General features: G+C 43.1%; 2 protein-coding genes across 4 annotated transcripts in view; both read left to right on the top strand.

Annotated features, from left to right (window-relative positions):
* The window catches only part of LOC129764998 (insulin-like receptor), a 551,253-nt gene that overhangs the window by 287,872 nt on the left and 241,315 nt on the right, over positions 1–22,066 (top strand). The gene's annotated exons all lie outside the window — the stretch shown is intronic.
* Positions 13,476–14,312, top strand: LOC129765631 (uncharacterized). Its single transcript, XM_055766044.1, has one exon. It carries the CDS (start codon positions 13,476–13,478, stop codon positions 14,310–14,312), a length of 837 nt encoding a protein of 278 aa, XP_055622019.1.

Here is a 22,066-nt window from a genome sequence, read left to right as displayed (position 1 = left end):
ATGAATTCCCATTTTCGAAAATTACAGCATGATAAGTCCATTCAATATTTATATGATCACCCTAACGAAAAAATAAAAAAAGGGTCTAATGTTTTGCGATAAAGAACAAAACTACTACTTTTCATCGAAATCTGAGAACCACTATATCGGTTTGGCATGAAATGGATGTATATATAAAAGATGTACATATACAAAATATACAATAATATACAAAAGACAATTTCACGTGCATCGCGATGTACAAAGTATCAATGAATCTGGAAAAATTAACGTTAAAAGAGATTTCTACAGATCCACACACTTAGAGGCGAATGAACTGAAAAGTTTAAAGCCTCTTTAATCCAACATCATCATCCACACACTTTTACAGACTTTTTCTAAAAATCATCTGGCAACTCTTCGTTCCACTTTTCATCGAATGTTTTCAAATCGCAGGAGTAAACATTTACGTGACTGTGACTTCGTTTGATTTTATTTCATTCGGAGAAATATTATATCAGGGAAAGTGGACATCAAAAATGCGTTGCTCAGTGAAAGAGTGCCCGAATACGAACTTTAAGGAAAGCTTTTATCGTATTCCTTCGAGAACGTATTTACAGACTCGCTGGGCCGTTTTCTGCGGAGACGACAAACTAGTTCCGAATAAGGATTCGCGTATCTGTGGAGTAAGTACGATGTTTGAATTATTGAAAACCAAAAGTGTAGCAAACCTCTCATACACATTTTCAGGATTATTTTTATAGCGTCTTAATGCAGTGGACTGTAAAAACTGCTACTTAATCCCGCTGCGCGATACCAAAGCAACCTTTATGCGGATTGCCCAGCGTGAGAAACAAAATTCCCCCCGTGGGCGCGATGCAGACTGCCTTCATTGCAGTGATGCAGCGGGGATTTTCCATTCGCATGGAACTTCACATCACTGTGGCAGATTGAGGGACTCGTTTCATCGGAGACAAAACACAACACACGCTTAAACTATAACTATGTACATTGTATTTTACATAATACTATAGAAATATACATGAAATTATACAGAGTTATAAATTATACAAGCACTTAAATTTCTTCTTAAATTCTGCTTCAAATTTGCTGCTGTTGCGTACACTCTGCTGTCTTTAATCGAACTGGTGTGCTGTCCTTGTACAGCAAAAACTATCATCCAATCCGTTGGCGGAGCATGTTCGATTCTTTTGCAGGAGAGCTGTGGATTGCACCCTAGGGTCGCGCGTCGAGGGATTGCATCGCATGCATGCATCTGTTCTCTCTTCAGTGCGCTTGCGACTGTACAATTTTGATAGAGATACATCGTTACATTTCAACCGGAAAAGAAACCTCGTGAGAAACCGTAATGCGTTCTCCACAATTAAGCCGATAGTTGACTCAGAAGATAACGTCCAACATCAACACGAAGCGCAGATTGCTTTACCGTTATATTCATAACCAGTACTAGCGGATCGTAATTACGCGGATTTCATTTGGTCAGCTTCACTAGCAAAACTGTTTTCACCGACGTTAGAAAAAAACGTCCCCAAATTATTTCACTTTTACTATATTTGAACGTATCAAAATTCGCCAATGTCGAATTTCGCTCCCACAAAAAAAAAAATCTTGGAGTGAACTAAGCGTTATTCGTAGTTTGTTGATATTCGGTCAGGTTCTGATACCTTGGAATATGAGATTCTCTTTCAGAGATGCAATGGCCAACTAAACAATTGACGGAAAAATGAAGTTCGTTCATTTTATAAGTTTAATTATTTTTGCCTTCGATAACAATACCTTTTTTATAGTGTTGATTATCATAAGAAAAATAACACTCCTGATCGTTGGATCTCTTTTGACATTTCAATTGGATCTTTTTTGACAGCCGTTTTGATCCAGTCCGCACTACCTAGGTGAAAACTATTCGTTTGGGCGAACCAAAACTACGGATTGTGATAACTATGTTCTCGGAGTAACGCCTCATGATAAGATAATTTATCCAGAGGCGACGCGTGATCAAGAAAGCTACCTGTTCAATCAACAATGGAGTGTGTGTTTTCTATCGTTTACATCGGCTTCGTTCAGCAATCCAACGCTTTAGTATTAGTGATCGCTTCATACATAGTTGACTGCGCGACAAGTCCTATCGCACTTGAAGATGCAGAAAAGTGTACGAATGACGGCAGGTTCAGATGAAAAGTTTGAAAAGAATAACCATCTGATTACCTTCACGGTGGAGTAGTTTCACCCAAACATAAAAGAAAATAAGGATGTACGGGATACAGGGGAGCTTCCATATAACGTACCCTCGTTATAACGTAAACATTTTCACTGAACATCCAAAATAGCCGTGCTTGTCAGCATAAGTAAGAAACATGAGTACCAACATAATGCCACAAAAAAAAATCTAGAATCGAATATACGTAACCCGCGTAAATTCGAAAGTCGTGTGCATTCTGAATAAGCTGAATATAGTCTCATGTCTGAAACCATAACCCTTTATCAGGACTTCTACATGAAATTCACATTTTTGGATAACATGCTCTGCAATATGGCTTGAACGCTTGTGCTGAAGATTAAAAGCGCAAGCTGTCATTTTATCTATTTTCCCTTGAGGTTTGATTCAGTTAGAATCTAGAATCATTGTTCATTTTATAACAGAGTTAGTTGTAGGCCGTAGTAGGCCTATCTCAAATCTTTTGACAGTGAATTCCCAGTCTACTTTGTTGTGTCAAATCGGTTCCGAAAAATGGTGTCGACTACGGTGCCGATGTCGTGCCATTTTACAATGATTATGTCGACCTACAGTTCGTATTCGATTACCATTTACGAGCCAACACTGTGCCAATCTGGCACCGCGTCGACCGATTGAAAAACTGCTCGGTTCTGTTTATAGCATCATTTGTTCTCATAAAAGTTGAAATAAGCATTAAAAAACACCGTCGATAGAAATTATTTCATTTATTTACAATGCAGATTACTAATACTGACAAAATGGCGTATATGCTGTAGAACTATCAGGTACGGCTAGAGTACAGCTTCATTTCTGATGACGCAATGTTATGCAACATTTCGCTGATGTGGACGAATAACATTTTAACTGAAATGTATATGCAGACATAAATACTTTGATTGCTATGAATTGTGCAACAACCCTATCCAGCTAAATTCTGGGATGTTGATAGCATCACCGATTGATGTGTTTGATGCAGTCGTTAAATGTAAATACGGGTCCTATACCAGCTGCCGACGAAGGAGGTGCCAATTTGAGGATCGGTAACTGTTGCGATGGACCCTTGAATGCATGGTATCAGACGTTCTTCCACAACTGCGACATACTCTGAAATTAAATGCATTTTATCCAACAAATTATTGAATTGATATACCAATTTAGCTGCTATTGACTCTCGTTTAATCGTCGGTTTTAAACACACATAACTGGAACTTCCCTCCTAGTGCGTGGATAGTACATTGCAGCAGTCGTTAGTACTGTTATCCTTAAAGTCTGTCCATTGTTTCGCATCCCTCACATCAGTGTCAGCTGAAAATCGAAGAAAAAGGCGATATAAAATTGTAAATTGGGGAAGAATTACTTGCTCAACAAAATTGTTTACTCCGTTCACTTCTCTCGCTTTTGTTTATATGAGTGACAGTCCAGTGTGAGAAAATAGGCTGCTGTGATGGCGATTCGCTCAATTCGTGTAGTTTTATTGTGATTATAGCAGAAGCTTAGGGCAGTGCTGCCTGCGGGTGGCAAGGCGGGGTAAAATTCCGGCACTTTTGTAGCACTTTTCGTCACTCGGTCGACACTGTGCTTATAACCGCTCGAAAATATAGGAATCTGGGTTGTTTAGGGTCTTTCTAATAAAGATAAGGGGGGTGGAGGGTGGTCGAGGTTGCGTTACTTTCTGTGTATTAGAGATAGGAAATTTCGTTACGTAGGAGGGGGTCCAAAATCTGGATTTTTAGCGTTACGTAATTTGTGCACGACGCCTTAAACATTATTGATTGAGTGAAAACAAATGTAGCTCAGGGTACAATGTGACATTTTTATTTAGACCGTATTGGTTTGGAATTATTAGGCGATTTGCTTAGGGGGTCCAAATTCTCCCCCCTTTTCCTCTAATGGTTGTTATGCTATTATGGTTTTTTTTTTATTAAATCGTTTATTTTTACAGATTCAGTTACATAAGTTTAAAGGAGCCAAACTCCTATCTGTATTGTTACAAGTATATATAAACATTTTTCATTAATTCTAGTGTTAATGAAGTAGAGAACCGATTACTCGCGGTTTGCTCGAGTTTAGAAGGGTGACATTTTTTTCAGGAAAAGGAAGGGATATAAGGATATGTTGACAATGTTCACACTCACATTCATCATACTCAATTCTTAAGCCTATCTTATATCTAATACGTATTTACATTTCACCTTATTCTATTGTTAGTAAGAAGGGATTTGCTTTCTCGCGAAGGAAAAGGAAAAGGAGAATATAAGGATATAAGGACAATCACACACGAAGATCGATAACTTTTAGGAAGACATATATTTGGGACATGTAATCAAGGTCTAACCGAGCCAACACATCTCTCACCGGCACATTGGGCTGTCTTCCTCTGGCCCGAAGAGAGTTTTCTAAATTCGATCTGGCAACAAGATACACCTCGCACGACCAAACAACGTGTTCGATGTCGTGGTAACCTTGGCCACAAGCACAGATATTGCCATCGGCAAGATTAAAACGAAAGAGTAGCGCGTCTAACGAACAGTGATTGGACATGAGTCGAGAGAAGGTGCGAATAAAGTCCCGACTCAAGTCCAGACTTTTGAACCATGGTTTGAGGCTAACCTTAGGGATAATCGAGTGAAACCACCGACCCAATTCATCTTCGTTCCACTTACGTTGCCAGTTAGCGATGGTATTTTTACGGACTAAAGAATAAAATTCATTGAAGGCGATTTGACGCTGATAAATATCGCCTTCAATTGCACCTACCTTTGCCAATGAGTCAGCCCTCTCATTACCCGGAATTGAGCAATGTGAAGGGACCCAGACAAAGGTAATGACATAACAGCGTCTGGTTAAAGCACTCAAAATTTCACGTATTCTCTCAAGGAAGTACGGCGAGTGCTTTTCCGGCCTCACTGAACGGATAGCTTCGACAGAGCTAAGACTATCTGTTACAATGTAATAGTGTTCAACAGGTCGTGAGGCGACGCTGTCCAGCGCCCAGTGTATTGCTGCCAATTCAGCAATATACACTGAGCAAGGATTCTGAAGACTGTGGGAGGTGCTAACAAATTCGTTTAACACTCCAAATCCTGTGGACTCATTCATAGAGGACCCATCAGTAAAGTACATATTATCACAATTGATACGCCCATACTTTGCATTGAAGATCGTAGGAACGATCCCCGATCGATGATAATCTGGAATTCCATGGATTTTCTCCTTCATGAACAGAGGAATTGATGTAGTCAGGAAAACAAACACGGTTGGGAATATTCGAAGAAGGATCAACCTGCATGGAGATGAATTCATGATATGAAGTCATGAATCCAGAATGAAAATTTAGCCCGATCAGCTGCTCAAAATTTCCGATCACCAATGGGTTCATAACCTTACACCGAATGAAGAACCGAAGAGATAATAAATTGAAGCGATCTTTTAGTGGGAGTAGGCCTGCCAAAACCTCGAGACTCATGGTATGCGTTGAGGGCATACATCCCAACGCGATACGGAGACAAAGATACTGAATTCGCTCGAGTTTAATGAGGTGTGTTTTGGCAGCTGATTGAAAACAGAAACTGCCATACTCCATCACTGAGAGAATAGTTGTTCTATACAACATTATAAGATCTTCGGGATGGGCTCCCCACCAGGTGCCGGTAATTGTACGGAGAAAGTTTATTCTTTGTTGGCATTTTTTACTCAGATACCTAATATGGGCCCCCCAAGTACATTTAGAGTCGAACCAGACCCCAAGATACTTGAATGACATAGCATGAGTGATCGGTTTACCCAAAAGTTGAAGCTTTGGTTTTGTTGGTCTATGCTTCCTAGAAAAAACCACCATCTCTGTTTTCTCCGTGGAGAATTCGATCCCTAGCCCAACGGCCCAGGTTGAAAAATTGTTCAAAGTATCTTGTAAGGGTCCTTGCAGGTCGGATTCGTTTGATCCTACGACAGACACTACTCCATCATCTGCAAGTTGTCTTAGGCTGCAATTTTGTGTAAGGCAATTGTCAATGTCGCTTACATAGAAGTTGTACAAAAGGGGGCTTAAATAGGAGCCCTGAGGGAGGCCCATGTAAGAGACCCGACTCACTGCCGAATCTCCGTGAGAAAAATTCAAATGTTTCTCACAAAGCAAGTTATATAACATATTATTCAATAGAGGCGGTAGACCCCGAGAGTGTAATTTGTCTGACAAAACCTCTATTGAAACAGAATCAAAGGCCCCCTTTATGTCCAAGAATACTGAAGTCATTTTTTTTTTCGGCGTAAGCCATTTGAATTTCTGAAGAAAGCAACGCAAGACAATCATTCGTCCCCTTGCCCCTGCGGAACCCATATTGTGTATCTGAGAGTAGGCCATTCGTTTCAACCCATCGATCAAGGCGAAACAAGATAATTTTCTTCAACAATTTCCGTATACAAGACAGCATTGCTATTGGGCGGTACGAATTGAAGTCGGACGCGGGTTTTCCGGGTTTTTGAATAGCTATAATTCTCACTTGTCTCCAATCATCTGGAACAATATTATTCTCCAGAAACCGATTGAATAAATTCAACAAGCGATGTTTCGCCACATCAGGGAGGTTTTTCAGCAAGTTGAACTTAATTCTATCCGATCCCGGAGCAGAATTGTTACAAGAAAGGAGAGCAAGAGAGAATTCTACCATCGAAAACTCGGAATCAAGATCGCACCTATCTTGTGGTATATCTCGAACAATTTTTTGCACAGGAACGGAATCGGGACAAACCTTCCGTGCAAAATTAAAAATCCATCGATGTGAATATTCTTCGCTTTCATTCGATGAAGAGCGATTTCTCATGTTTCGAGCCACTTTCCATAATTTTTTCATTGACGTTTCTCGTGACAAACCTCCCACGAAATTTCTCCAATAAGCACGTTTTTTCCCTTTGATCAAGTTTTTAAATTGATTTTCAAGGTCCAAATACGTTTGAAAATTCTCAATGGTTCCACGTTTTCGAAAAGCTTTAAATGCGTTCGATTTATCCTGATAAAGCTTGGAACATTGGCTATCCCACCATGGATTGGGAGGCCTTCGACGAATAGTGGAACCTGGGATGGGTTTCGTTTGAGCGCGAACCGCGCTGTCATAGATCAAACGAGAAATGAAGTTATACTCCTCCAATGGAGGCAAACCATCTCTGGAATTGATGGCTAGAGCAATCGCGTCCGCATATTTTTTCCAGTCAATGTGTCTTGTGAGGTCATATGCCATGTTTATAGATTCAGAAGAATTCGACCCAATGGGGATGGAAATTTTGATTGGCAAGTGATCACTACCGTTGGGGTCCTGGATTACATTCCACTTGCAATCTAACGATAGTGAATTCGAGCAAAGCGAGAGGTCAAGAGCACTTGGGTTAGCAGGAGGTTTAGGTACACGTGTTGTTTCCCCAGTGTTCAAAAGTGTCATATTGCAGCTGTTACAAAGATCATAAATCAACAGTGAACGAGTGTCGTCGTACTGTTTCCCCCAGGCAGTTCCGTGAGAGTTGAAGTTTCCCAAGATCAATCGTGGCTCAGGAAGGAGTGAGCACATGTCATCAAGTTGTTTGCGGCTAACCGCAGCTCTCGGAGGCCAATACAAGCTGACAATACAGAGGTCTTTGCCTCTGATGGTTGCATGACAAGCAACAGCTTCGATCCCTCCAATAAGTGGAAGTTCAATTTTAAAAATGGGGGGCACTTATTGATCCCCAATAGCACCCCTCCGTATCTGTCATCGCGGTCCAAGCGTATTATATTAAAATCGTGGAAAGAGAGATCATTTTGAGAAGAGAGCCAGGTTTCGGACAGAGCAAAAACATCACAATTGAAGTTATGAATTAAAAATTTGAAAGTATCCAATTTAGGGATAAGACTACGACAATTCCACTGTAAAACAGTGATATCTCCGACCTCTCTATTTAAATTAGACATCAAGAGAGATAATCATTGCAAGGAGGGGCCATGTTTGCATCAATTGTTGCAAAATTGTCTTTAACACTGAAAGCATTGAAATGACAATGGTTCTGATGGAGTCGGCTACATTAAAACACTTGAAGATTTGGTCCAAAAGGTCAGACAACTTTATAAATCCCGATTGGGAAGTTGAACTGGACGGAAAAACAGGGACAGTTGGGGTTTTTGATGTCCCCTCGAGTGCTGGGTCGTTCGAAGGTGAACTATTCCCACGGAAACCAGGAGGAACCTGATTTTGCTTGTCCGCTGCACTCAATTTTTTAGACATGCTAACAGGGGGTATAACCGGTGGGGCTTGTCCTTGAACTTTGGGAGTGGTCACGTTTTTGCGCCGGGGATTCCCTTGGAAAATGAACGGTGTGCTCCCGTTAGCTGTGTCCGCTTCCATTTCGTCAACGGGCAACGTGGCGAAGACATTTTGAGTGTTGATTGATTGTTGTTGGGCCAGTGGAGAAGCGCCCTTTAAAATATCCGCAAAAGTGCGTTTTGAGCGTTCCTTCAAAGAGCGCTTCTGTTTCTCCCAGCGACTCTTGTAAGTTTCACAAGCTGAGAGCACGTGTGGGGATCCCCCGCAATATGGACACTTATGCTCAGTCGCACTACAGGATTCCCCCACATGTTGCTCTCCGCAAGTTGCACAGCGCTCCTTGTTGGCACAATAATCTGAAGTGTGACCAACTGACTTGCATTTGTTGCAAGTCATGGACTTTGGCACGAAGAGTCGCACAGGCAGTCTCAATTTGTCCACCATGACGTAGTCAGGGAGGGCCGAACCAGCAAAAGTTACACGAAACGAGTCTGACGGTGTGAATTTCGTTTTTCCCTCTTCTTGGGATACTTTACCTAGTTGGCGAATGTCCAAAATTTTAACGCCCACCAAAGGGAGTCTTTTGAATTTACCAACTCCTTCTTTTATCAATTGGCACGTCAGACCCGTTTCAGTTACCACCCCTGAGATTTCTACGTCATGGGAAGGCACGTAGACTCGATACTCTAGGGTGAACCTCTCGTCGATCACAATTGCATTTGCGTGTTTCCGATCACTCACGACAACACGCAGTTTGTTCGGCCTAACCTTAGAGATTTCGACCACGGAGGAATAATATCTTGCCAGATCTTTCGAAACCTGAATGACATTAATAGACTTTCCTTTTGGTTTGGGCCGGAAAAAAACAACCCATGGACCAGCTCCAGATGCGCCGTCTGGATAGACCTTGACACGAGGAGAGGAAACAACTGAGGAGGAGGACGAGGTCGATTGTTGAGCGGGAGCGGGATCAGTAGGACTGGGAGGCAAATTCGGGAGTTGAGCGGAAGCGGGAGCGGGAGATTGAGGGGGCGAAGAGGAAAAGTTTGCCAATTTTCTTGAGGGGGGCTTGTTGAGGTTAATCAACTCTTTCTCTGAAGAAACATCTTCTGAGGGGGGAACGCGTTTGAGCGACTTCCCAGCCCCCGTTGTAGCTAGTGAGGAGGAAACAGTAGTTTCAATCTCCATTTCAACATGACCTTCTGCCATTACGGCAGATATAAAATAATACAATTTTGAATTCTTCTATCTTCCTAAACCTAATATATATTATACCTAAATCGCACACCAATGCGAATGAAATGAAACGGTGTCCCAATCGAACCGCGTGGCAATCGCTCGGTACAGCTGCAACGGTAAATCGCACCACAACACGATGATGGAATCGATGACGATGCTAAAGCACACACAGCGATGATACGGCACACGCACCGCGCCCGCTGTGGAGGACTTCTTCCTCACGCTGGTTGTGATTGCTCTTCTCACTCGCGCAATAAAGAGAACCCCGTTAGGGCGAAATAACTTCACCAGCCACGAACTGATAACGGTATAATCTCCCCTATATGATAGACGCGAACAAATTTGCGACCGATGTCTTCGGACTGCGCGAGCTGAATGATGCTATTATGGTTGTACCGCACGTTTTCACGCTGTGCAATTGCATATAATAGGGCGCTTTTGAACGCTCAGTAGTGTAGTGAAATAGCACTATGCGTGTCCGACCGGAGCATATTCGTTGGATCCACTCCCGTGAAAATGAAATCTTAGGTGAATGGATTAATATCCTTTGTTCAATTCCTGAAGAGAAGCGAAAACTGCATCACAACCCTCACGCCTTTGTGATTCTCCTGTCAGCTAGTACAGAGGCCAAGCAACGAGGAGCAGGCAGTTATTTTACAACCGGGAAGCACATAACAACAGCCTAATCTAGAGATGAAACGGATATTCGGTATCCTGTCTATCCGGTCAATATTTGGTATCCGGCCGAGTACCGGATATGAGAAAAAAAAATAGTTTCTCATGAACAGAAGATAAATCATAACCGGAACTTGTAATCCGGTAATTGATTCTTTTTTTATTTGTAGCTAGTTAAGTGTTCCCTCTCTCAGATTTTCATCCCGGAAGTTCTTAATTTTTTAAATTTTGAATACAAATAATTGGTTGATGTTCTTTGCATATTGAAGTTATGTGTATAAATCTGTCTGGAAGGCCATGGTTATCGTGAGAGAAAGTTTTGGAATAAAAAAGTTTGGGAATAATCGCATTATTGAAAAAAATGACCTACAGGAGCGTTCTTGGAATCAAATGAGTGCTGATTGATGAGGTTAATTGGATTTACTCTTGACTTGGTTAATAAAACACTGTGTTTATCTACAAAATCTTTAAGAAACAGAAAAAATCGATTGTTTTTCTTGATTTCCACCACGCATACACACAAAAAGATAGAATAGTATTACATCTAAAAACTTGAAGCTTTAAATGAAGCTTTAAAATGATGTATATCCCATCTTCATGCGTTGGTTTTTCACAAAGTTACAGCGTTTCTAAAATCACTTAAAAACTTCGACTTCGTGCTCCGTTCCCATAATTGTTGTCGAGTGTAATATTTAGAGGCATAGTTTCATTTAAAAATTATTATTGGAGTATTATTCTTAAACACTTAAAAACTTCGACTTCGTGCTCCGTTCCCATAATTGTTGTCGAGTGTAATATTTAGAGGCATAGTTTCATTTAAAAATTATTATTGGAGTATTATTTGAATCTTATTAACACCTTTTCCATGTTCTATTACCATAATGGGTACACTTATTACGACACTCCAGGAACACTATTACCATAATGGATAAATGGAAGTGGCATTTTCAAACATGTTTTAATACAATTTAGTCAAATAATCATCAAAATATCAGTGAAAATCTTCAAAAACAGAGTCCAAACTGCAAGAAAAAGTATACTCGTGTGTAAACTATTCTAAAATTTAAAATTTAGAGCATCCCTATCTATATCGTTGTATCCCATCCAGTGCCGAAAATATTCACGTTCATGACATTCAAATACGGCGAATTTCAACTTACCTTGTATTGATGATCTAGCGATCAAGCGAGAGTCGATAAATATGAAACAACACTATTAATGAACACGAGTGGGATGAATATCCCCATCAACATGCCATGAAGTTAATTTTTCATTTGCATCTTCATTTCCGTCATGATATTCGAAACGTCGAACTTGAAGATCACTGCGTGTTAGTGAGAATCAAAGCGTAAAATTCAACATCAACCAATTGAGTGTTAAATCGTTTAATGGTAAGGGAAGGCATATTTTTTTTGTTTTTGGTGACTTCGACATTGCAATGTATAGTATAACTCTTTGACTATGTTTTATGAATCTACTTCCGATCGTTCGGTAACGACATACACCCCCAATCAAATGGTCAATGGGTGAAAATAATAGCCGAATGGAAAATTAACCTAATCTTGTTTTGAATTCCGGTTTAATGATCTTCAACCGCTTACCGCCGCACAACGGTCAACGCTCAATGAAACCCATAATGTTGGCTTTTCCGGATACCTTTTCCTATCTTCTTCTCTGAATATGTTAATAAAACACGTTCTCAATAAATTCACTGCATGCGATGAAGATCTATTTGGCTTTCGTGATAATCATCTGCAATTATCGACAGTAAGGAAAGTGCCTGAATGCAGGCTTTTCGAAATTCATTCGTGCTGTTTTCGTTTAATATACTGCGCAAAGTTCACGCGTCTCGACTCTTGTGTTATACTCATTAGGACAGATATAATGTTGAGTATCAACAGAAAAGAATTCATCCGACACTGGGAAAAAGTTAATTCCTCCATTCGTGAATAAATTTTGATAATTTGTGGCACTGATCCCATCCACTTACTTATCGAAGCATTGTACTGGACACTGGATAAGAGAGGGGCAGTTCTAATTGTACGATGAAGAAATAAAGTCCGAGATTTACGAGAATCGGTGATCGTTCGTTGTTAGATTCTCTTGGTTGTGGGATTTATTTCTTACCAAATACACAAATTCCAGACTGTAGGTCTACATTTGCTGTAGACAGGATATCCTACGGGTATATCGTCGGTAAAGTTATAAGAATCGTTTCGGAAAAGTAAATTGAAGTCTTTCGGTAAGCGTGGGTTCATCGTTCACGGCCGGTGCAAGAACAATTCTTTATCTCTGCTTAAGAGTGTGCTTTGTGCGAGGACTATTGTTCCCACGATACATTGTTCAGGTGGAACGTGTTCGAAAAAAAACGACATCATTTTTTTGATGAGTGAGTCCGACCCTCCGATCGTGAAAGTGGCTGAGGAGATTAGCAGTGACGACTTCAGTGATTCAGAGCCTGATACCGTGACCACTCGCAACACCGTATAGAGGATGGATGTTGGATGTTGGATGTTGAATTCGCAGGCCGTGATTCAAACAGGATTGGATTTGGACGTGTCTAAGCCATCTCGCTATGAAATGGAGAACCTTATTGCCGAATTCAACCCAGATGAGGCAACTAGTGAACCGGCACAAAGCTGGATGGATAATTTGGAAGCAACCGCGGAAATTTATGGCTGGTCGGACCTAACCAAATTCCTCTGTGCAAAAATGCACTTGAAAGGAGCAGCACGACTCTGGTGGAATGGAGCACAAATGTTCGTGAAAACGTGGCCTGTCTTTAAAGTGAAATTCCTTGAGGCTTTTCCGGAATCGTTGAATCCTATATCCATTCACGAGAAGCTAATGAAGAGGAATAAAAGGTTGTCTGAAACGATCGAAACATATTTTTACGATCAAGTCGCGCTTGGCAGGGTAAATTTGATGATCGAACTATCATGAAGTATGTCATAGCTGGAGTGGAAGGAATGCATCGGTCGAAAGGGGTAACAATTTCCATGCCTTGGACGTTGCCCGAGCTTCTGGAGCAGCTAAAATGGTAAGATGGATTAGATAGTATGAGGTCAACGGATTTAGGAAGGCCTAACTGGAGGGAGAAAGTTTGCTATCGGTGTTCCAAAAGTGATCATGTGGCGGACAATTGCCCGGAGAAACCGAAGCCTAGGAAATGCTTTCGATGTGGATCGGAACGGCATTTGGCGAAGAATTGCTCGTTGAGCCGAAATGGTGAATATTCGAGGCCAGTGAAAGCGATCGATGTAGATGACGAGTTTGAGAAGCTGGTATCGGTCGGCGAATTTCAAATGATGGCGTTGATTGATAATGGCAGCAAGGTGACAACAATCAAGAACTCGATGGCAAGGAAATTCGGTAACAGTCATGCGGCGGATGTGTTGCTGAAAGGATTTGGCGGACGGCGTATTCGGGTGACGGAAAAGGTGGTGGCGGCACTAAAAGTGGACGAAATTGAGGAAAAAGTAGACTTTTTAGTGGTGCCAAACTTTGCACAGGAATTGCCAGTGATTGTAGGCACAGACGTCCTGAAGAGAGAAACGGTAGTGATGACGAAGAAAGAAGGAAGAGTCTGGCTGGAAAACGGAGAGTGTGAAAAGAATAAAAAAGAAGGACCAAATAACGAAAAGTCTGTACGAGAAGTGCTTTCAATTCAGGTTTACGAACCTGTGAAAGAAGCGGATTTCAACACCGATGGAGTAGTGGTCAGGTCAAGCGAGCTTCTAAAGTGCGTTGAGGAGAATCGAGACTGTTTCTCGAAGAACGTACGTGAACTGGGCAAAGCCAAGTTTGTCGAGTTGGATATTGTGCTACATGATCCACAACCAGTGTATGAAAAGCCGTACAAGATGGAGTTCTCACGGGAGCAGGAGATTAAATGAATTGTGAAGGAGCTGTTGGATGCGAGGATTATTGAGCCAACAATGTCACCTTATAGTAGCAGGACATCTATTGTCCCGAAGAAAGAAGGAGAATACCGGATGGTAGTAGACTATCGCTCGTTAAACAATAAAACGGTGAAAGATAGGTTCCCGATGCCAACGGTCGAGTATTGTTTAAGTAAGTTGGCTGGTGGTGAGGTATTCATCACTATTGATTTGTATAGTGGGTATTATCAAATACCGGTGTCGGAAAGTAGCAAAAGGCTGACAGCATTTTCGACGATGGACAGCCACTACCAATTTGCCCGAATGCCATTTGGATTTGGTAAATGGATGCGCTGTATTCCAACGCGCGATGAACCAAATGGTCTCCAAACTACAAGATGATAACTTGGTGGCATTTGACGACGTGATCCTTACTGGTAAGACGGAGGAAAATGTTTTTGAAAAATTCAAACGTTTGCTATTAGTGCTACGGGAACATGGGTTCACCGTGAATCTGAAAAAAGTCAATTCTTCAAGAGATCGGTCGAATTTCTTGGATACGAAGTATCGAAGGACGGAGTGAAACCAGGACAGCGGAAAATAGATGCAGTGAAGAATTTTTCGGTGCCCACTAGCAGACTGGAAGTGCAGCAATTTCTTTGACTGACCGGATACTTTCGGAGGTTTGTCAAGAATTACGGGCTGCGGGCGAATGCTTTGGTGAAACTGTTGCAGCATGATCGGGAGTTCGAATGGAACGAAGTGCAAATGCAGTCGTTTGAAGATTTGAAGTCGGCGCTAATCACGAGACCTGTTATTGCGTTGTATGATCCAGAACAGGAAGTAGAGTTGCACACCGACGCATCTGTGGTTGGTTTGGGAGGAATTCTGTTGCAGCGAAGTTTTGAAGGCTGGAGACCAGTTAGTTTTTTCAGCAGGGAAACGAGTGAGCAGGAGCAAAAATATTTCAGTTTTGAACTGGAAGTGTTGGAGGTTGTGGCAAGCGTGGAGCGGTTCAGGCAGTCTCTGTTGGGTAGGCCATTCAAAGTGGTTACTGACTGCAGTGCGGTAACTCAGACGATGACGAAGAAGGATATGTGCCGACGAGTGGCAAGATGGATTTTGAAGCTGCAAGAGTTTGAGATGGAGCTGGAGCATCGACCAGGAACGAAGATGCAGCATATGGACTCACTTAGCCGTCATCCTGTTGGTGAACCAGAGGAACAAGAGCCGGTGATGTTCCACATCATGCAGTTGGAAATAGACAAAAGTGATTTCCTGGTAACGATGCAACGTCAAGATACGAAACTATTAACGATAATTGTGTCGCTGAAAAGCCCGGTTCAGAACGATTGTGAGCGGTAAATACGACACGACTACGTGTTGGTGCAAAATCGTTTGATGCGGCGAGTGGAAGGAGAATTGATGTGGGTGGTGCCAGAGCGAATAAGATGGAGAATGCTAAAGGCGTACCACGATGACATGGGGCATATGGCTGAGGACAAAGTATTAGAAATCCTACGAAAGAAATTTTGGTTCAAAAGGATGTGGCACTATGTGAAGGAGTTTATTAAAGCCTTATTAAAGGCAAGCTGAATACGATTCCCAAGATTCCTGTTCCATTCCAGACTCTTCATTTGGACCACGTTGGTCCGTTTCCCACTTCAACGAGCGGAAATGCACATGTATTGGTGATCATTGACGGATTCTCAAAGTTCGTTTTTCTGAAGGCAGTTCGTTCAACAAAAGCAGATCTGGTGGTTAAAATGATGAGCGATGTATCGGCAACATTTGGAACTCCTCAACGAGTAATAATTGATCGTGGCACAGCATTCACGGCGAGCAGTTTCAGAAAGTTTTGTGAAGAGCATTATATCCAACATGTCTTGGTTGCGGTTGGCTCACCGAGGGCGAACGGCCAAGTGGAGCGAGCAAATAGAACAATTTTGAACGCCGTTCGAACTATGTTGGAAGAGGATATTCGCAAGTGGGACAAAAACCTACCAGCAGTCCAACGCAACTACAGGTGTGACTCCAATTCAGCTGGTATTGACCTATAAGCCAAGGGATATTCCAGGGGCACAGCGGAAAACGACAACGCTGGATACGGTTTACGCAGCAGATCGGTTAAAACCGTGGTGTGTGATCGGAGATCTTGACGTGAGCGATGGCGATGAAGCGGATCCAGATCAAGTATAGCATTAAGACCTTTGTATTTTTCATTCGATTTAAAGGGTGTGTCACATCAAATTGCATCACGGAAAAAACGCTGTAGAAATTTAATTTTTAGGAATTATATCTTCAGTTTCCGCTTATAATCAGATAAGAATGTATAGATCACGTTGGCCATGCTTCACTGTCAATTTTTCGTAAATTTGGAAAAATGTCGTCGAACGAAAAAGAGCGTCGTGAATTAATCCTGCGCACTCATTTCGAGAATCCGGAGTTGTCACATCGGGACATCGGTAAGATGCTGGGAATCGTCCAATCCACGGTCAGCAGAGTACTAAAACGATACTTCGAGAACCTAACCATCGACCGGAAGGTGAAGAACGGCAAAAATGGACGCTCCGTCGGTGAAAAAGATCATAAGCGCGTAGATAAGCAGTTTAGACGTGATCCGAGAAGTTCGGTCCGGGATGTCGCCAATAAGCTGAATTTGTCAAGTTCATTCGTCCAGCGGACCAAGCAGTGGGAGGGCCTGCGTACATACAAGGTTCAGAAGGCTCCTAACCGCGACGGAAGGCAAAACATGGTGAGGAAGACGCGAGCCCGGAAGCTGTACACTGAAATGCTGACGAAGCCGCATTGCCTGGTAATGGACGACGAAACCTACGTCAAAGCGGACTTTCGTCAGCTGCCGGGCCTGTTGTTCTTCTCCGCAGGGGACAAATTCAGCGTTCCGGAGGAGATTCGCAAGCAGAAACTATCCAAGTTTGCCAACAAGTACATGGTGTGGCAAGCGATCTCCCTCTGAGGAAAGCGGAGCGCCCCTTCGTGATGACCGGCACGGTAAACGGGCAGGTTTACCTTAACGAGTGCCTACAGAAGCGCTTACTACCACTATTGAAGCAGCACGAGGGCCCGACCATCTTCTGGCCGGATCTCGCTTCGTGCCACTATTCAAAGGACGTGTTGGAGTGGTACAAAGCCAACGGGGTCACCTTCGTGCCAAAGGAAATGAACCCGCCCAACACGCCGGAGCTTATAGAGAAATAAAGGGTGTGTCACATCAAATTGCATCACGGAAAAAACGCTGTAGAAATTCGCCCAGTAGACCGATCCTTTTGAAAATTTTAGACAGTAAAATAAAGACTATTAAACAACTTTTAGCATTTTCTTTTTATTCATACTTCGAGCCCAAGCCCGTATGCTCGCACTTTCCTCTTTACCCCATCCATAAGGTTCTGTACAACGTCAGGTTGTAGTTTTTTTTTTGAACAGAAATCCATTTTCTCTTGAAGTCCGCCTCCGATTTGACAACTTTTGGGTTCTTCCGGAGGGCCTGCTTCATAATCGCCCAATATTTCTCTATTGGGCGAAGCTCCGGCGCGTTGGGCGGGTTCATTTCCTTTGGCACGAAGGTGACCCCGTTGGCTTCGTACCACTCCAACACGTCCTTTGAATAGTGGCACGAAGCGAGATCCGGCCAGAAGATGGTCGGGCCCTCGTGCTGCTTCAATAGTGGTAGTAAGCGCTTCTGTAGGCACTCCTTAAGGTAAACCTGCCCGTTTACCGTGCCGGTCATCACGAAGGGGGCGCTCCGCTTTCCGCAAGAGCAGATCGCTTGCCACACCATGTACTTTTTGGCAAACTTGGATAGTTTCTGCTTGCGAATCTCCTCCGGAACGCTGAATTTGTCCTCTGCGGAGAAGTACAACAGGCCCGGCAGCTGACGAAAGTCCGCTTTGACGTAGGTTTCGTCGTCCATTACCAGGCAATGCGGCTTCGTCAGAATTTCGGTGTATAGATTCCGGGATCTCGTCTTCCCCACCATGTTTTGCCTTTCGTCGCGGTTAGGAGCCTTCTGAACCTTGTATGTACGCAGGCCCTCCCACTGCTTGGTCCGCTGGACGAATGAACTTGACAAATTCAGCTTATTGGCGACATCCCAGACCGAACTTCTCGGATCACGTCTAAACTGCTTAACTACGCGCTTGTGATCTTTTTCACTGACGGAGCATCCATTTTTGCCGTTCTTCACCTTCCGGTCGATGGTTAGGTTCTCGAAGTATCGATTTAATACTCTGCTGACCGTGGATTGGACGATTCCCAGCATCTTACCGATGTCCCGATGTGACAACTCCGGATTCTCGAAATGAGTGTACAAGATTAATTCACGACGCTCTTTTTCGTTCGACGACATTTTTCCAAATTTACGAAAAATTGACAGTGAAGCATGGCCAACGTGATCTATACACTCTTATCTGATTATAAAACCAAAGCTGAAGATATAATTCCTAAAAATTAAATTTCTACAGCGTTTTTTCCATGATGCAATTTGATGTGACACACCCTTTAGCAGGACATCTATTGTCCCGAAGAAAGAAGGAGAATACCGGATGGTAGTAGACTATCGCTCGTTAAACAATAAAACGGTGAAAGATAGGTTCCCGATGCCAACGGTCGAGTATTGTTTAAGTAAGTTGGCTGGAGGTGAGGTATTCATCACTATTGATTTGTATAGTGGGTATTATCAAATACCGGTGTCGGAAAGTAGCAAAAGGCTGACAGCATTTTCGACGATGGACAGCCACTACCAATTTGCCCGAATGCCATTTGGATTGGTAAATGGATGCGCTGTATTCCAACGCGCGATGAACCAAATGGTCTCCAAACTACAAGATGATAACGTGGTGGCATTTGACGACGTGATCCTTACTGGTAAGACGGAGGAAAATGGTTTTGAAAAATTCAAACGTTTGCTATTAGTGCTACGGGAACATGGGTTCACCGTGAATCTGAAAAAAGTCAATTCTTCAAGAGATTGGTCGAATTTCTTGGATACGAAGTATCGAAGGACGGAGTGAAACCAGGACAGCGGAAAATAGATGCAGTGAAGAATTTTTCGGTGCCCACTAGCAGACTGGAAGTGCAGCAATTTCTTTGACTGACCGGATACTTTCGGAGGTTTGTCAAGAATTACGGGCTGCGGGCGAATGCTTTGGTGAAACTGTTGCAGCATGATCGGGAGTTCGAATGGAACGAAGTGCAAATGCAGTCGTTTGAAGATTTGAAGTCGGCGCTAATCACGAGACCTGTTATTGCGTTGTATGATCCAGAACAGGAAGTAGAGTTGCACACCGACGCATCTGTGGTTGGTTTGGGAGGAATTCTGTTGCAGCGAAGTTTTGAAGGCTGGAGACCAGTTAGTTTTTTCAGCAGGGAAACGAGTGAGCAGGAGCAAAAATATTTCAGTTTTGAACTGGAAGTGTTGGAGGTTGTGGCAAGCGTGGAGCGGTTCAGGCAGTCTCTGTTGGGTAGGCCATTCAAAGTGGTTACTGACTGCAGTGCGGTAACTCAGACGATGACGAAGAAGGATATGTGCCGACGAGTGGCAAGATGGATTTTGAAGCTGCAAGAGTTTGAGATGGAGCTGGAGCATCGACCAGGAACGAAGATGCAGCATATGGACTCACTTAGCCGTCATCCTGTTGGTGAACCAGAGGAACAAGAGCCGGTGATGTTCCACATCATGCAGTTGGAAATAGACAAAAGTGATTTCCTGGTAACGATGCAACGTCAAGATACGAAACTATTAACGATAATTGTGTCGCTGAAAAGCCCGGTTCAGAACGATTGTGAGCGGTAAATACGACACGACTACGTGTTGGTGCAAAATCGTTTGATGCGACGAGTGGAAGGAGAATTGATGTGGGTGGTGCCAGAGCGAATAAGATGGAGAATGCTAAAGGCGTACCACGATGACATGGGGACATGGCGGCCCCTTCGTGATGACCGGCACGGTAAACGGGCAGGTTTACCTTAACGAGTGCCTACAGAAGCGCTTACTACCACTATTGAAGCAGCACGAGGGCCCGACCATCTTCTGGCCGGATCTCGCTTCGTGCCACTATTCAAAGGACGTGTTGGAGTGGTACGAAGCCAACGGGGTCACCTTCGTGCCAAAGGAAATGAACCCGCCCAACACGCCGGAGCTTATAGAGAAATAAAGGGTGTGTCACATCAAATTGCATCACGGAAAAAACGCTGTAGAAATTCGCCCAGTAGACCGATCCTTTTGAAAATTTTAGACAGTAAAATAAAGACTATTAAACAACTTTTAGCATTTTCTTTTTATTCATACTTCGAGCCCAAGCCCGTATGCTCGCACTTTCCTCTTTACCCCATCCATAAGGTTCTGTACAACGTCAGGTTGTAGTTTTTTTTGAACAGAAATCCATTTTCTCTTGAAGTCCGCCTCCGATTTGACAACTTTTGGGTTCTTCCGGAGGGCCTGCTTCATAATCGCCCAATATTTCTCTATTGGGCGAAGCTCCGGCGCGTTGGGCGGGTTCATTTCCTTTGGCACGAAGGTGACCCCGTTGGCTTCGTACCACTCCAACACGTCCTTTGAATAGTGGCACGAAGCGAGATCCGGCCAGAAGATGGTCGGGCCCTCGTGCTGCTTCAATAGTGGTAGTAAGCGCTTCTGTAGGCACTCGTTAAGGTAAACCTGCCCGTTTACCGTGCCGGTCATCACGAAGGGGGCGCTCCGCTTTCCGCAAAAGCAGATCGCTTGCCACACCATGTACTTTTTGGCGAACTTGGATAGTTTCTGCTTGCGAATCTCCTCCGGAACGCTGAATTTGTCCTCTGCGGAGAAGAACAACAGGCCCGGCAATTGACGAAAGTCCGCTTTGACGTAGGTTTCGTCGTCCATTACCAGGCAATGCGGCTTCGTCAGCATTTCGGTGTACAGCTTCCGGGCTCGCGTCTTCCTCACCATGTTTTGCCTTCCGTTGCGGTTAGGAGCCTTCTGAACCTTGTATGTACGCAGGCCCTCCCGCTGCTTGGTCCGCTGGACGAATGAACTTGACAAATTCAGCTTATTGGCGACATCCCGGACCGAACTTCTCGGATCACGTCTAAACTGCTTAACTACGCACTTGTGATCTGTTTACTGACGGAGCATCCATTTTTGCCGTTCTTCACCTTCCGGTCGATGGTTAGGTTCTCGAAGTATCGTTTTAGTACTCTGCTGACCGTGGATTGGACGATTCCCAGCATCTTACCGATGTCCCGATGTGACAACTCCGGATTCTCGAAATGAGTGCGCAGGATTAATTCACGACGCTCTTTTTCGTTCGACGACATTTTTCCAAATTTACGAAAAATTGACAGTGAAGCATGGCCAACGTGATCTATACACTCTTATCTGATTATAAGCGAAAGCTGAAGATATAATTCCTAAAAATTAAATTTCTGCAGCGTTTTTTCCGTGATGCAATTTGATGTGACACACCCTTTATTGGGCGATTATGAAGCAGGCCCTCCGGAAGAACCCAAAAGTTGTCAAATCGGAGACGGACTTCAAGAGAAAATGGATTTCTGTTCAAAAAAAACTACAACCTGACGTTGTACAGAACCTTATGGACGGGGTAAAGAGGAAGGTACGAGCATACGGGCTTGGGCTCGAAGTATGAATAAAAAGAAAATGCCAAACGTTGTTTAATAGTTTTTATTTTACTGTCTAAAATTTTCAAAAGGATCGGTCTACTGGGCGAATTTCTACAGCGTTTTTTCCGTGATGCAATTTGATGTGACAC

The sequence above is a fragment of the Toxorhynchites rutilus genome, chromosome 2 (genome assembly GCF_029784135.1).
Source record: "Toxorhynchites rutilus septentrionalis strain SRP chromosome 2, ASM2978413v1, whole genome shotgun sequence".
NCBI lineage: Eukaryota > Metazoa > Arthropoda > Insecta > Diptera > Culicidae > Toxorhynchites > Toxorhynchites rutilus.
The sequence above is the reverse complement of the archived record's forward strand: the minus strand, read 5'-3'. Positions and strand labels throughout refer to the sequence as shown.